Source organism: Prinia subflava, chromosome 2 (assembly GCF_021018805.1).
Source record: "Prinia subflava isolate CZ2003 ecotype Zambia chromosome 2, Cam_Psub_1.2, whole genome shotgun sequence".
Lineage (NCBI taxonomy): Eukaryota > Metazoa > Chordata > Aves > Passeriformes > Cisticolidae > Prinia > Prinia subflava.
This window is the reverse complement of record NC_086248.1, coordinates 108,524,948-108,541,915: the sequence shown is the minus strand read 5'-3', so window position 1 is coordinate 108,541,915 and position 16,968 is coordinate 108,524,948. Positions and strand designations below refer to the sequence as shown.

The following is a 16,968-nucleotide window of genomic DNA, read 5'->3' as shown; positions in this document are numbered from 1 at the left end:
CTTTGAACAAGCTGTTGGCAGAAAGCATTGCTGCCTTAATATCCATCAGAAAGTGGTTCCTGATGTTGTGCAATACAGCATGATACTTGAAAGCCACTGACAAGGTTATTTGAACTCTGAACAAACTCTGAGAACATACTCAGCTCACTTTCCTTTCTTGCAGCTGTTGTCAAACGGGCTTTATTTGCTTACAGAATTAGAAGCTCCTACAGTTCTTTTGAAGGCGGATGTTAAACATTTGTTTTAAAACTGTTAGTTTGGACAGAAGAAGTACAAGTTCTATCTAAATGAGAAAGAATGACAATATGCATTCCCACTTAAATTTCTCCTAGCAAAACGAGTGATAAATACAAACTGGTAGCCCCTTGCCTCTCCAGGTTCTAGGGATCCTCTTTTAGCTTAAGGATTTTTTCAGTTCCCATCCACTACAGCTTCTTCTTTGTCAGGACATTAGGAAGAAGAAACAACCAAATGTCTTCTTTTTCTACTTGTCTTCAAAACAGAGTTGCCTTTTGCTTTCTGGATGAGCAGATGCTTCCCTCTTAGATCTCAGCTTCTGATGAGGGAAGTGGAAAAGCAGCTGCAGCTGACTTGTCCCCATGTGCCGTGCGAAAGATGAGCCGGCAGGGAATGAGCCCAGCCTGGCTGAACGAGAGCTTTGGCTGCAGCTTAGGAAAGGAAGGAGGGTTTATGAAAAGGCAATTCAGGGGGACTACAAGGGTGCTGGGAGTATGCAGGTAGAAAATTAGAAGGGTCACAGCCAAGCTAGAACTTAACCTGGTTACTGCCGTGAAAGTCAAAAATTGTCTCTATAAGTACATTTGCAGTAAGAGGAGGGCTAAGGAGGATCCCCATCCTTTATTGGATGCAGAGGCAAGCACTGTGACAATGAGGGAAAGACTGCAGAACTTGATGCCTCCTTTGCCTCAGTCTTCAATAGTAATGCCAGTTGTCTGGGTACCTGCACTGGGAGACAGGAACAGGGAGCAGAAAGGAGCCCCCTTAATCCAAAGGGAATGGCCAGGGATGTGCTACACCCTTAGAGACATACAAGTCTGTGGGGCCAGATGGGATCCACCCAAGGGTACTGAGGGAGCTGGCAGATATCATACACTCAGCCACTTTCCATCATTTTTCAGCAGTCCTGGATCATCAGGGAGGTCCCAGTTGACTGGAAATTAGCAGATGTAATGCCCATCTACACAAAGGGCTGGTTTTGGAGATTTAAGTTCTACTCTGCTGGAAGGGACTCTAAAACTAATCATTTTAAAATACAGTGAAGGATGCTGTGTCCAGTCAGTGATTTCCTTTACTGGACAAACTGTCTTTTGTCTTTTCAGATACTGCTTTTGTTTCATCTAAATAAGAGAATTTTTAAACTGGCTACTCTGTGGGGTAACAATGAATGAAAATATTTTATATTATCTTCCAGAAATAATATGTGTGTCTTAGGTTTATTTCCTGAAGATTAACTTCAGTTGCTCACTTTCTTGAGGCTCTCTGTGATAACTTTTCTCTCTCCTCCTAGATGGTGATGTTGCTAATGAAATGGAAGATGACAAACCAAGGAAAAGCCAAAAAGATGATGAAGAGCAAATTGCCAAGTACAGAGAACTTTTGCAAAGTATCCAAGAAAAAGAGAAAAAACAGGAAGAAAAGGATATAGGAATGGAGATTAAATGGGTTCCAGGTAGGGTTTATTTTTTTTTTCTTTTCCTGCCTTGGCAGATATGCAGTACTGGTCTGCTGACAGGGATATAGTGTGAGGTGCTGAATTTATAGTAGGAGAAACAAACCCGTTTTTTTCCCCATAAATTGAAATCCAGATTGTTTACAGTGATGAAAAGAGAAGAAATAACCTGACTGAACTCAGTTCCTCAGCTGTAAGTTTCTCTTTATAGATCATTTTTTGCCAGGATTTTTTGTACTTGCTTTTTCAATTATGACTTTATAAATGTTTTTTAAGTAGAATTCATGTGTTTGCTGTAGAATCATAAAATCTACTTCCACTTTTAAAGATGAAAACCAGTATGATTTGGAAACATAGTGTACAATTAGAGGGGAGTGGTTTGGAAATGTTGCTTGCATGATGCTAAAGATTTGGGGGAGCAAAGAGGGAGAAGTCTGACCTTCCAGTGAAACTGCTCTGGGAGAAAGCAAGGTACCAGGAATGGCTGGGGAGCAGTGACATCCAGACTGACATCTGGAAATCAGTGGAAGGTAACTTCACCATATAGCATCCCTGCAGAACTCATCCAGAGAGACAAACACCTGTGTCTAGTTCTCTTTTTCCTTTGTGACAAAAACCCTCTCAGACTGAATGCTTTCCCTGAGGTGTAATGAGCCAGTTTAACAGCTCACTACATCCATGGAGGGAAAGCTTTGCACTGTGGCATCACCTTGGCCCTGGCCCAGAGCTCATTCTGACTGCCTGTACCAGCTGTGGTGCTTGGTAGGTCTCTTTGCAAGCCTAATTTGCTAAAATAACAGAACTACTCTGGAAAAGAACATACCTGGATCTTTTCCACCGAGTTAGCATGTCAGATAGGCAAATGTTCAGAGGGTTATTTGTGCAACTGAAAGACTAGGGAAGAGTGAGATTCCCTTCTGGGAGCAGCGAGGTGCAGCCGTGTGGGACTGCAGCCTATGTCAGGACACAGCCCCGTTCTGTTACTGCACATTGCAAGAACTGACACTTACAGAATCCAGGCCCTTCACTGCTGGTGGGTTAATCCGAGCTAGGAATGCATATCTGATGCTATGATTTATACAAATATTATTCTGAATTCACTCAGGGAACTTCTGCTGAACAGAAGTTCTGCTCGCTTCGAAATGCTGTGCTCTGTAGCAGTTCACTAGAATGGTCTAAACTGAACAGAACAATTTCATTCCTGTTTCTTCATCAGACCTGTATTCAAAATGGGCATTAAAGATGGTTGTGTGCTTTCAGCCATGCTTTGATAATTCCAGTAATTTCTGGCATGGATTCTGTCAAACCTTTTTGAAGAGGCGTGTATCATGCAGCCAGGAGAGGCGCTCAGTGAGACGGTGCCATTCTCCATCTGTCCACAGCGTGTCAGTGCTTGCCTTCACTATGGTGCTCTCTCAGTAGTTAATCCACCGTGTCACTGAGCATTCAAGGCAAGGAGTTTTCATACATAGGAAGCTTTATAAGACTTCCACAGAGACTTTATTGTTGCCACCTTTCAGAGTGAAGGTGGAAACCACAGGTGAATCAATCACAGCTAGGAGTGTGTTTTGTATTTATATGTTTGTATTTAGGTGTTGTTTAAAGCAACCATTTTTTGTGTTGGTTTTGAAAAACACATTTGGAGGGTTTTTTGTTTATTATGCATTCTGTTTTTCGAAGAATTTTGCAAATTATATGAAAGAAGTCCTGTAAGTTTAAAGAAGTTTGAGCAACTTAATGTGGTAACATAGTCAGGAAACTAGAGCAAACCATTCATTTTAGGAGATGGAAAATTGTTTTAAGGGAGACCAAAGGAAAGTCTTCAGCCTTGCTTGCCCTGAGAGAGTAAGAAGTTTTCTAAGGAGCTATCCTTAAGACTGTAGCTTGCATGTTGTGAGTAAATTGCAGTAACATTTAGTAGCAATGGAGTATTAACTGTAGTAGAGATGGAATCCAGTTCCCTGATGCATGGGCTCTCTGTTTCTTTGCAATGGAACTTGACTTTAGAAAATTGGATTTGTTACATACTGATACCTAGTCCAACCTCTTCCCTACTGCACCTTCTTGTAGGACTTTGAGGGCTTTTGTTATGTTCTTATCTCTTTTGAGGGAGGGATGGTAAAAAAACTCAAAGAACCACACCCCCTTAGTCTTGATAAATTTAACTGATTTTGTCTAAATTTAGCTGGATGTCCATGCCCAGGACACAGGCTTGTTCACATAATTTTAGGTTCAATGTGTATGTGTGCACAATGAATTTTACATAGATAGTTTATAATATTTGATGTTAATTTAGCAGCTATGATTTTACAGTATATGTTCACATTTCCTCATTTCTTACCCTGAAAAAGTGAGGGGTTTATTGAAGAGCAGAGGTTCTGGAAATCATAGAAGTGCTCGCTTGCCTTTGTTAGAGACTGTCCACCTCCACAAGGTCAGCAGTGCCACTTCTGGCTGCTGACCCTTGCAATATGGTTTTGTCCAAAACACAAGCTGTAAAAGTGAAAATGGGTGTCTTAAGCTTGCTTTTGAGTCAGAATTTCAGCCATTCCTGATTCCAGGCAGCACTTGGAGAAGAGGTCCTGCACACCTGAAGGGAATCCTCTTTCAGATACGTTTTTGGTATGGTGGAGCACAGGCAGCACACGCTGAACAGGAGTTTATAGCTCTGGCAGTTTATACACGCTGGAGGGTGTGTTTCCTTGTGGGAGGGAAGAACATCAGTTGTTATGTTATTTCTTCTCGAACAAATGGGCTCTTTTAAATTTCAAAACCATTTATGTTCAGTCAGAGTATTCTGGGCATTCAAAAATAGTTTTTGTTGTAATCTCGGAAGACTCTTTAATTTTTTTTCAGAACTAGTTTATGTCTGTTGAAATATTTTTATTATCAAGTTCTGCCTTAATGTGCCTGACTTATTGCGAAATCTTTTTCCTGCCCAAATGTTTAATACATGGAAGAATTACAACAAATCTAGGAAGTTTTTCAATTGAAAGACAGATATTTGAATTAATTCAAAATTTTGACTTTTGGCAGAGTTATTTACACATGGTTATAGAAAGCATACTTTGTCAATGATTCAGTTATTCTTGAATCGTAGTAGTTTTAAATAAACCACAGTGCCAGCAAAAATAAATTAGATGTAGTTCCAACTCCCTTTGGTCTGTTTCTTCTAGGCACAAAATCAGTGTTATATTTAAGCATCCATCTGTTTTCTTAATCATATCTGATTTAAGCAACAATTGCTATGAATCTTTATCCAGCTCCCAAAGGTCCCCTTAGAAACTGAAAAGAGAGAAGACCACAACTGCATTTTTTGATGATATTCAGCCAGTTTTTTGAGGGAGGGGGGGTGAACTTAAAAACTTTTCCTTTGGGAAGGATGAGATGTAAATATTTAGCTAGGCTTAGAGGGAAATTTCAGATTTGTTTTGATCAGAAGTCGAACAGAAGGCTGTGATGTCTGTAAAGTGCATAGATAGTAAATCCCAACTGTGCAGTTAGAGACGATGTAGAGCACAGGAATGCTCTGTGGAATATTTATCTCCATCTGGGTCCTTGCTGAGTGTGTCCCTGCCTGGAGTGGCCTCAGCTCGTGCAGCACAGAGCAGCAAGTGCTGAGCTGTGTGGGGCTCACACCTGGCAGCTGCTACCTCTGCTGGGTTCTCACTGGCACTTTCACTGCTCAGGAGGGCTTGGTTGGCTTAACATATTTTATCTTTGGGGGTGACAAATCTTAATGTCACCACAGTGTTTCTGTTTGCTGTTCCTTTCAGCTACCTGCAATGAGGTGTTTCATTTTTCTGATGAGGCATTACACACAAGATGAACCTGCTTGTTTAGGTTTCCTCAGAACAGAAATGTATCTTTCTAGCCTCTAATAACAGTGACAGTTCAGGCTCTTAAACTACCATAAGTTTTCAAAACCGAGCATTTGGAGAAGTAAAAATTCTGGCCTGCACCCATTCCTTGCTGTCCCACCAGTGTGAACAGCAGTGTATTTAGGTTTGCTGTAGGATTTACAACACATTTAGTCCTTTAGCTGAAGTAGGATTTTATTGCATGCTAATATAGATGACCTTTTTCCTCTCTTTTCTTGCCCACGTTTGTGAAGATAAAATAAAACTATTGTGATTCATTAATTCTAAAAAAAATTATATCAATAAGGGTATATAAGTTAGACCTTTCTATAGCCAGCTAATATTTCTACCTAAAGTAGACAATTCCTTTCCCCTTCTGCAATCAAAATCCTTTTGACCACTTAAATACACTCTTATTCTCGGGAAGTGGTCTGGACAGTAGTTTCTAAGCCATTCTAATCTGTGGAGAAACTGTAATGCCTTTCATGAGTCTGCCAAATACCACAAGAAAGGGCTGGATTTTCCTCCAAGTTCTTCAGTGCCAGATGGATCAAATGATTCCATTTTTCAGGCAAATAAATCAGAAATATTGTAACTTCCTTTCAGATTTTGGGTCTCTCTTTTGCTGGAGATGTGACATACATTTTTTTAATTCTGTAATTACCATCTTCAAAGAGAATCTGCAAGGTTGTTACCTGACCAGTAAATTTTTCCATGAAAGTACTGCAAAGTATCCAAAGTTACAGTGGTTCAATTTCAAGGAAGCTGATGGCTCTGCTTTCATGGACTTTGAAGATAACTAAATATTTGTTCTCGTTTTATGAGAGTTTCTTAATGGCGTGTTTTTGGTGAGTCTATGCAAAACCCATCCCTTATCATGGCTCTGATTTGTTTGCTGGTTACGTACCCAGTTTTTGTGGCTGTAAGAGTTTGCCACTCACTGTTCACTCTGGCACCTTTCCAGAGCAGTAGAAGGATCCTTTATCTTGTTTTTGCTCCACTCTTCTCCTCCTACAATTCTATGGTTTAATTTGATTTTAGATCTTGCCCACACTTCGTATTTCAGACAAGTTGTAACCATTGCTCCAGCCTTGGAAATTATTTTTGGAGTATCAATGAGCACAAAACCAGGGATTAGTGTTTGCAGTTTTTCAGAAAAATGTTCTGCCTGCTCTTCTGGAGACGGCTAGAACTGTCCATGAAAGCTGCCCCATTTCTTCCACCATGATCACTGTTTTTAGGTCCTCTGTACTGAGGGGAGCTGGAAGGAATGATGAGAAATGGGGACTTGGCAACTGAGAAATCTGGGAGAAGGAATGGGATCTAGTCTGAGACATCTGCAGAGGTCTGAGTGTGATTTCTAAGCAACAAAACTGGAATGAGGGGTGGGAGAGTAGGATGTGGTCAGGCCAGGGCTGGACTGCGGGGGGGGGGAAAGAGAATGCTGAAGAGAGACCACTAGGACTAGGGAAGAGACATCAAATGTCAGGCTTGGAGGGCAGAGCAGAAAGAGGATTCCTACAAACTCCCAAGACAATTCAGTCACTTTGTGGGAGACAATGTTACCTATCTGACTGATTTGTTACAGAAGTTTAAAAAAAAGTGTGTAGGAATGAAGCAAGGAATTGCAGGTAGGAGAAAAATATTTCATTGTCCAGACTGTTACCTCCTACCAGGGAAGTGGATTCTGTTTCTTCCACTGGACTGTGCTCCAGTGCATTGCAAGGAAAGTCACTTAATCTCCTTAGATCATGAAATTTTGTCTTTGCAAGTGCCCATCTTGTGAAGAGCGGGCTGAAAGTTTCTAAGGTACATCTGAAATCAGTTTTCATCCTCATCACATCCAAGTGCTCTGTGATGCAATGAATTTTAGAAAAGTATTCCTGATGTGTGTGGAATTTTTGACCAAAATTAGAAAATTTTGGTAAATGTACATATTCTGGATCTAAGTATTCTACATGTAAAATGGGAATGCTTCAGTTATTTAATGGATGTATTTTTAAGGTGATTACATCATTAAATACCCTAATGATGTGTATTGATAGAAAACTTCACTCTGTTATATTTACAAAAAGCTTAAAGGTTAGGACACACTTGTCTATGCAGGTGCAAGAGCTGGGCACAGACACAGTGGATGTCTGTGCTAAATTGCAGAATTCGGTGTAAACCTAATTCACACATCCAAACTTAACTGTCTGGTCCTGTTAGGCCAGAATTATTAAGAGCCAAATGTGTTGCCCTTGTATGAGGTTTACTTTTCTAGAATGAAAAATACAAGTGGTCAGAAGAGATCCTGCAGCCTTGTCAGAGTATTGTCACAGAGGCAAAGCTTCAGCAATTCAGAATCTAAACTAATTCAGAATCTTAATTAATGATGGTGTGGTACATTAAACATAAGGGCTCTGTGAATGTCTGTTGGTTTTGTTGTTGATGCCTTAAGTTTTAGCTTTCATGTTTTTCAGACTCTGTGCTGCCTAGGGGTGTAGCTCTGAGCCTCACATTAAGTGTTGTAAGCTCTCTTCACAGAGTAGGGAGACAAAACGAATCCTTCTCCTGCTGGAGACCAAGGACAGTGGTTCCAAGTTTTCAGTCCCAAAAGCACAAACAAGGGTGTCTGAAGAGACAAAACAAGAGGGATGGGACTTCATAATCTGCAGCTGTAATTGGACAATTAACCCCAATATGCAAATGGACCAAAACTTATAAAAGTGTGAGCCCTTGTGACTGTTCATCCATTTTGTGATCATTTTGGTCCACCTTGGGTGTAGCCCTGGCCAGGCTCTTGTCCTGCCCAAGGTGTATCTCTGGAGGCCTTTCAATAAATCCCTGCTTTATTCTCCAGCTCTGTCCAGTCTCTGTTCCAGGTCAGCCTTCCCAAGGCATCAGTGTTTCTCATTCTGGCATCTGTAGACTGCACAGTTGAATGTCTGGAGAAGAAACCTTTCTGAGGAACAGCAGGAGTGTTGGGAATCAGATACCACATAGCAAACTCGTCTGATTCTTGTACAGTTTTTACTGAAGGAATGTTTTATTTGGAAAAACACATCCTGTAAAGCAATCTTCTTTATAAAGATAGGGTTTTAAGCAATATTTATGCTGTTTCCACAGACTTGTTGAAGATAAGCTAGATTGTTTTTTTACAAAGGAAAAAGCAGTTGATTAAAAAAAATTCAGATTCATCACATTTTTTTAATTTACAATTACTTTTTTTTCTAGGTCTCAAAGAAACTGCTGAAGAGATGGTCAAAAACAGGTTGGAAGGAAAGGATAACCTGACTCCATGGCAAAAATATCTAGAGAAGAAGAAAGAAAAAAGAATTCTTAAGAAAAAGAGAAAGGTAATGCTTATATTGGCAATTTGAGGAGGAGTTGTTGTTTGTTTGTTTTCTTAATTTGTTGCTAATGCTTTTTTCAGATAAACAAAATAAATTGTCCAGCTGCCAGTGCTATTTTAAGGTTAGAATATGCAGTGGTTACTCACGTGGAAGCAGAGAGTACTTCATCAAACCTACAGAGCAAAAGGATATTCAGCATACTGCTGACCATACATATGCTTACTCAAAACATCTTTTATCTACTTGTGCTGCTGTAAAGATAAATTAGTCATAATAATAATAATTGGCTTTAATTTGCATTTGTAATGCATTAGAAGCGGTCTTTTTGCTACTGTGTGCATATCAATTCAAAGTTGTTACGACAATGATAATTGTAGGTTTGGAAATTCTGGGGCTAAAATAATACAGACTTGTTTCCCCAAGCTGTAACAGCAAAGAATTAATAGCTGCAAAGAACTATTCAAATTTCAAATAGCAAGAGAAAAAAAAAAGGGCATGTGGCATGCAGAATCTAGATTCTCTGAAGTCTTAAATTACTCCCAGTTTAACTCAGATTGCTGAATTACACTTCTAAGAGTCAACTCTACACCTTGAGCTACTCTTTGCATGTCAGTTTTAACTGGCACTTAATGAATAATTTCTTTAAGCTGATAAGTGCTCAAAATGGAAAAAGCAGCACTGCAGCTTTGTCTAGCATAACATTCTTGTCCAGTTTGATAAATGAAGGAGCAAGGTGTATGACACACTACTACCAGTAAGAAAATTTGTTCTTTTAAATCTGAACTCCAGCTTTTTGAAATTTGCTGCACAGAATGAACTTTCTTACTCAAGTTTGTCCCCATAGCTTTTGTGGAACATAAAGTAAGGACATAACAGTGCTGATCCTGTGATTTGTTGGAATGGTTGTCTGGTGCATCACAGTTTGGGGATATGCCTAATCAAAATGTATGGAAGAGGGTTGAAATTGTTGATTTGTCTTTACTATCAATTATTAGTGTGCTCTGGTTTTTTAATGTTTCATGTACAGTATTTCAGTTTCCACCTTCATAGCTACTAACAGACCATCTCATTCCAGTGAAACTTAAGTAGTAATTGCATGTTGATTGAAATAATGTTTGTGCTTTGCTGCAGGCTGCTGCTGAGAGAGAAGAGAGTGAAGATGAACTTCCACCTGATGTTGATCTAAATGACCCCTATTTTGCTGAAGAGTTTGAGAAAACAGGTCAGTCAAGAGAGGCAACTTCTAGAGTAAATCCACCCTTTTGTTACATACTGAGTTTTCAAAGCAAAGTCAGGCTGGACTAAACACAGAGATAGAATGTTCAGAATTAAATGAAGTAGGTGTCATTTGCCTAAAATTGCTGTTCCTGTAAAATTATGGATATTGTAATACATGGGATGGTAGGGAATATTCTCTTGGCTTTCACTAGAGACCATTAGCTATCCAGTTTTTGAGGATGGCTGTTAAAAACAAGCTGCTCCCCTAAGTATGCCAGAGAAAGGAACCCCATTGCTTTTGAAGTCTTTTTCTTTTTGTATGGGAACAGCCATATATATATGGGTCCCTTTGAAGCTTGGGTCAATTACAAAAACATCAAATGTTTTTACATCATTAACCAAGTTGTCTTTGAGAATAAATCACTTTTCTCTTAGTCTGATATGATATACGTTTTTACTGGAGTACTCTTGGCTGCTTAGAAACCCCAATAGTGAAATGCAGTATTTTAGAAAATAACTTGCCCGGTTTAGATTTCTAGGATATCTTTTTTACAAGCTTTCTATTCTGACGTTTAAATTAGTTTTTGCCATGGTAATAGCAAATTTATTTCGAGTGACTTTGCTGAGTAAAATTACTAAAGGTAAGTTTCTAATGTTCCATATTTCTGGGAGCCAAATCCTAAGGGTGACTTATATTATTGTATATTAAAAGAAGAAAAATGACATAAAAACAAAAGAAGAAAACAAGCATAAAGAAGATAGCAACAGATTTACTAACATTGCCAGTCTGTTGTTTGGTTGGGGGTTTTTTGAGCTTGGAAGTGCAGATCCAAGTTCCATTTAAAAAGGATAAGTTACTTTTCATTTTATACTTGCCAGCACAGGCTTCTGTCTTGAATGTTGAAGTGTATCCTAGGATAAAATAACTAACTAAACCCCAAAATCTGAATGATTTTGTGCTTAATAATCTGAGATACAGAACAGCAGAGTGAGTCCTGTGCATGTTTTAGAAAAACCACCACAGTCCAAAAAGTCATGCAGTGCTGTTTTCTGCCAGGCTTTCTGCGTGGCTCGTGTATAGGCTGAAGTAACTCATTGTGAAGATGACCATTCCTTCCACCAAATTGTTTATAGTTTTTCTTTAATAGCAAAATATACCCAGGTACTCTCATATGATGTGTGCTGTTCTCTGTGAAATCTCTGAAAAAATGGTTTCTCCCGCATTATGTGAGCAGTTGTGTCCTAAAGGGGCTCAGCAGAGAATGAGCTTATCTGCAGATTTTAAACCTTGTCCATAACATGGAGAATAACATGAATGTTTGTGGAGTCTTTGAGGATAGTTAAATACACATAAAGGTTAGGAAAGTGAAGCTTTTGTCTTCAAGATTGCTGATAATTACTGAGATACAGGAGAAAACCAGAACGTGGTTAGCCCTGGAGAAGTTCTAAAGGGACAGTGGCTGGCTGCGAGCCAGTTTACATTTTAATGGTAATTACACAGCACAACTTTGGCTTCCACCAAGTTTACCCAGAACAGCCTCTGTCTCATAGTTGGGGTTGCTTTTAAGCACAACTTACCCAGTGAGGGAAAATGGATTACAGTCATCTTTGAACTTGGCTGTAATTCTGCCAACTTTGTATTTGGGGTACAGGCAGCTTAAATGCCCGTCATTTTTCACAAGCCTTCCACAATTCCTCTGGAAGATTGAAATTTCACCCTAAAGTTGACAGTCAGATTATTTTAGATTATGCTGAAAAAGCATATGACGGGGTTTATTTGCAGACTCTTGTGGACCAGTGCAGAAGCTGAGGATGCAGCAGTGCTGGATTCATTTGCTGGCTGTAACATGCATGGGTCTTGTGTAGCTTGGTTTCTGTCAAGCTGAGGCAATTGAGGGGAAGCAAGAGTGTAAGGAGCTGCTAGACCAAGGGCCTAAAACCTCTGAGTGCTGTGAAAGGAAAACTGGAATTTATGGGAAGTCTACTGAAGCATATTTTCCTCAGGTATGTCTTTGTTCCTGATAACTGTTCCTGATAAGCAGGCAGTGCTTCTTACATGGTTGGGTGGTTCACCTAGGGAGAGGCAAGGTAGAACAAACCCTTTGTGCCTGCTGTGCCCCAAAGCTGTCTGTGTGGGATCCATGGTAGTACTTGCTTTGCACAGGTTTCATGTGACTTTTTAATAGTACCACAGGCTAAACTGTCAGATGCTGCAGATACATGAGCCTTGATGATGCATTCTAGAAGCTTGACCCTAGTTTCATATTGTCAAGAAAAAGAAAATTGTCACTTTCATTTTACACTGATGCCCATACTGTTTCAAAAAGCCTTGGAAGACTTGGGTTTGGCTTGGCCAGTTTTGCTCTTGCTGCATCAGCTTCTGTGGGGTCTTAGAAAAGGGTGACAGAATGACTCTTGTAGCCTAAACTGTTGAAAAATTAGTAGCTGAATAGTGTAATTGCTTATTAACATAGAGCGAGGTCCTGCTTTTGGAGATCACTGAACAGTCTCAGAACACATGAGACTATTAAACATAGCTTCTGTTGAACCTTTGAGAAATTCTTTACACATCATTGTAACTCTTATTAGTTTCAAACCATTAGATGGCTTCTTGTGATCTAATATATGAGGTATGCAGGAATTGATGGCTCTTTATAGCCAGAAGGGAGCTGTACAAGTGCAAGGCCCTAAGAGCTTAGCAACAAAATCAGAGTATAGTTGTAGAACCTGTACTTGAAAGATAAAGTAGATGAGAAGATTCATTTACTGTGTGTCCTTGCAAGGCTTTTGAGACTGACTCAAGTTTCTGACTAAGGCAGAAGTCTTGTGAGACGAGTTTTTGATTTGGGGTCAGATTCTGTGCCTGAAGTCTCAAAGTTATGATAAGCTTTTACTGTCAGCTGGAAAGTTGTTGATGTGCAAAGTTAATTCTTGAGCTGAGAAAGAGTGGAATGGCAGCTTGAGTGGGGATTCCAGCAGAAACTGGGCACTGTTTATACTGCCTGGTGGCAGCTCCCGATTAGTTCTGCATGACACTGAAGTATCTTCTGCTGTTGGTGGGACAAATCTGATTAAAAGGTGGCAGTGGGCTTGAAGTGCTAGGAAAAATCTGAGGGTTTGCAATCACTTTGCCACAAGTGTGCAACAGGAGTGTGTGGTGGGGCTAGCAGAATGTATGTGGGAAGAGGGACTGTGGCAGGGGGATGTGAAAAATACAGAAAATGATGCATTTGTGAATTTTCAAGCAGAACCATTTTCAGTATGATACAAATTTTTGAGTCTCAAGGGTGATTTTAGATCCCAAGCTGGTTTTATTAGCTGCACAGTGTCGAAGTAAGAAATAAAGGGGCTACAAATTTATTTATTCTCATGGAGAAGAGCTCAGTTTGATACCAACTCCTTGTTCAGCCCCATCTGCAGCCACAGAAAACTCTGAAGGCATAAGGACCACTTCTGTGATTCCCCACTGAGTGAAAGGAGAGGGAAAGTGACTTGAATGACTTTCCTTTGGGAAATGTGTGGAAAGAAAAGAAATTTACTGATCTAACTTCTCATATAATTGTCTCCAGTTGTATCTCTGTGCTCATTTTCTGTAGTTCAGCCACTTCTGAAAGATAGAAAAGACTCCGTAGTTGTTGAAGTCCTACAGAAGACATTTATTTCTCCCTTCTGCACATTAATTTGAATAGTGAAATTCAGGGAACAGTATCATATCTGAATCTGATTTTCCTGCACATTTTCTGGAACTACTAAATCAATAGTTTCATTTTTGACCTGATGTCACTGTGCATCAGGATAGTTTATTTTTTCGTAGTGATGGTTTGTTTCTTCTGGAAATCCATTTCCAGTTTGGAATCCATGTAGAAACAGTCAAGGGAATAGTCAAGGCAGAAAAAAGCCTTCCTCAAGAAATACATCCTCTTCCAGAGTATCCTTAGTGATATAACTTGACATGTGTCTGGCATGTCTGTATTTCTAGTCTGAGTACAAACCTGTCTTAACAAAATGAAGCCAAATATCTTCCTTAAGAGTACCCCCAGTGGACTGCAGCAAATTGCCTGGGAATGTCATTCCAAGCTCAAGAGGTCAGAAGGAAACCTTCTCCTTTTCCTGCTTTTTCTTGATCAAGATCTACAGGCATTCCAAAGATAATAATTTGATTTAGTAGGATTTATAAACAGGTCTGTTTTCATTAGAAATTAGGTTTGACTAATGTCTTATGCTGTTCATGATGTCTGTATCTGAGTGCTAGGGGAGTAGGGGAGCTTCCTCAGAACAATATTCAGTCTGAGCAGAGTCAATTCTCTTTTCATTTCCACTAGAAAACACCCTGGGAGTGGTGTGATGTCATGGGTTTGCCTGCACTATTGTGGTACTTCTCCCTACTGCTCTATGAAAAATAGAGTAAAACCATGGTTTTGACTTATTTATGCCATTTGAATATTGCTGCCTCCTTAAACTGAACATCTATTCAGTGGATTTTTATTGCTTTAGGTCTTCTTGGTTCTTCCTAACTTTGCAGCCTTTTTCCACATCTGACATTTGAATACTGACTGCAAGAAAATGAGCTGCACTAAGAAGTTGTAGCTATAGGTAAATTATGGCCTCATGCATAAGCTTGGATAAATGTGTTCATGCCCTGTATTTGCACCTAGGTTTAAAGAAGAAGCCAGAATCAGTAGAAAGTACCTCGGAAGATGAGGATGAAGTTGAAAAACAGAAGGTAAAGTGATGTAAAAATGTGGCATTGCATGAATTCTGCAAGCATTTGGTATGTGTTTGTGAGTGGAACTGCAGAATTTCATAGGATGGCAGTAGAATAAAACTCTACAATTTTAATAGTGAGAACTTTTGGAACAAAAACTACCAAGAAGAAGTTTGTGTGTTGAGCAGTGCCAAGTTTTTATTTAACATTGGTATTGTATGAAACATTTGTGAGTTCAAACCTTGTCCTGTATATTTTTGTCCTCGAAGACTGAGTTATTTACTATTTTATGTTTTCATTCCTTCTCAGAACAAGTTATCTAAAGAAATTACTTAAATCCAGATATGTTAGTTTTTATTTTGCTATAGGAATATCAGCATTAAATTGTGTCCATTAGTTATTTCTAAGCTGCAGTGTGCAATTTTCAGATGAGATAGTTTGAATCTGTGTTTGAAAACTGAAATTGGGTATTTGCATTTATTTTATATTTAATAAGAAGGAAATGAATTTGTACTAATATACACCTCAAAATGTTAAAATAAGGTTTTTATGGATGAAATAATACTGCCCTGATGACCCTATTTCAACTTATTTAAATAAATGTAGACTCATACAGGCTTTATGAATGAAATGCTGAATTTTTTCATAGAAAACTTTCATTGGTTACATGGACTTTCTTACTTTGTAACAGGCTGAAATGGCCCTGCTGATGATGGATGATGAGGATGACACCAGAAAACATTTTAATTATAAAAAGATTGTAGAACAACAGAATTTGAGCAAGAAGAAAAAGAAACTTCTTATGAAGAGGAAAGAATTGATAGAAGATGACTTCCAGGTAATTGTGTACTTCTTGATTTTGTGACTGGAGCCCTTCCAGGAATCTCATGAACTGTGACTTGGGAAGCAGCTCCTGTTTTATTGGGCTTAAAAGCTTTCCTGTCATGGGAAAAGTTTACCTAAAATAAATGCTTCTTTTCTCCTTTCAGGTAAATGTTGCTGATACAAGATTCCAAGCCATGTTTACTTCTCCCCTGTTTAATTTGGATCCTTCAGATCCAAATTTCAAGAAGACAAAAGCAGTAGAAAAGATCCTGGAAGAGAAAGCTCGCCGAAGAGAAGAAAAGGAGCAAGATCTTAAGGAGGCAAACAAGGGCCTGGAGAACAAGATGGCAAAGAAGGGAGAGGTTGCCAAGAAAGCCATAGATCCTGCCCTGTCCATGCTAATAAAGTCTGTCAAAAACAAGACTCAAGAATTTCAGGCACGGAAGAAGCAGAAATTCAAATAACTAATTCTGTTCTTACTCAGACTTTACTTTAGTCCAGACTTTAGTCCCAGCCCTTCTCACTGGAGCCATCTGTTAGAGTTACTGGAGCCTCTCTAATTCCCGTCCACCTAAAATGTCCTGAAAAGTCATTTAATTATGTTGGAGAACTTTGAAGTGTTCAGAGTAATAATCACTCTTTTCTTTTGGCACAACAAATACTGTTTTGCACATATGTAAGGACATGATGGCTTTGGGGTGGTTTGTTTTGTATCATGTATCATCATCTCTTAAAAATAACAGAAGTGCTGAAGATGGCTACAAAAATCATAATTATGGGTTTATTTATAAATAATAAAAACAGCTCTGCAGAGGTTTATTGCTGAGACTAAGTGGTTTTAATGTTTTTAATTCCACAGAAGTCTGTAAAACATACCTGTCTTGATAAAGAAGGTAATAATATAACTACAAATGGAAGAGATTTTGTATACAAGTTTTTTGTAGTTTTTTAAAAGATTGCATAAATGCTTTATTAAAATCTCTTTTAAATACTTGAAGGTAGTAGAATTAATTAATGGAAATATTGCCATTTAGAAGTGTTTCATTAACATACTTTGGAAATAAATAGTTTAAATTGGCCCAAAAGAATTTTGAGTACTATCTGTGTTTTTTTCTTTCATGCCTAAATGACATCAAAATAAACTTTTTGCTATTGTTACTACATTTCCATGAATATGATACTTACACAAAGTCTTCCAGCACTGCAAGTGTTAAAAAAAAAGTGGGGAGAGGGGGAAAGGAAAAAAATCCAAGGCAGATGCAGATGATAGAGTTTTGGAAACCATGTTGTTTGGCCATGTTAAGTGTTGGTGATGAAGGTATCAGAGGTGCAGGG

At 38.9% G+C, this 16,968-nt stretch overlaps 1 protein-coding gene across 2 annotated transcripts in view; it reads left to right on the top strand.

The window, feature by feature from the left end:
- Positions 1-16,734, top strand: part of ESF1 (ESF1 nucleolar pre-rRNA processing protein homolog) — a 28,923-nt gene extending 12,189 nt beyond the window's left edge. For both annotated transcript variants that reach the window (XM_063391543.1, XM_063391544.1), the window contains exons 9-14: positions 1,529-1,690; positions 8,767-8,888; positions 10,017-10,107; positions 14,759-14,826; positions 15,500-15,646; positions 15,798-16,734. In XM_063391543.1, the coding sequence (XP_063247613.1) occupies positions 1,529-1,690; positions 8,767-8,888; positions 10,017-10,107; positions 14,759-14,826; positions 15,500-15,646; positions 15,798-16,097 (890 nt within the window). In that variant the 3' untranslated portion in view covers positions 16,098-16,734. The remainder of the gene's footprint in view (positions 1-1,528; positions 1,691-8,766; positions 8,889-10,016; positions 10,108-14,758; positions 14,827-15,499; positions 15,647-15,797) is intronic.
- Positions 16,735-16,968: the final 234 nt, after the last annotated feature.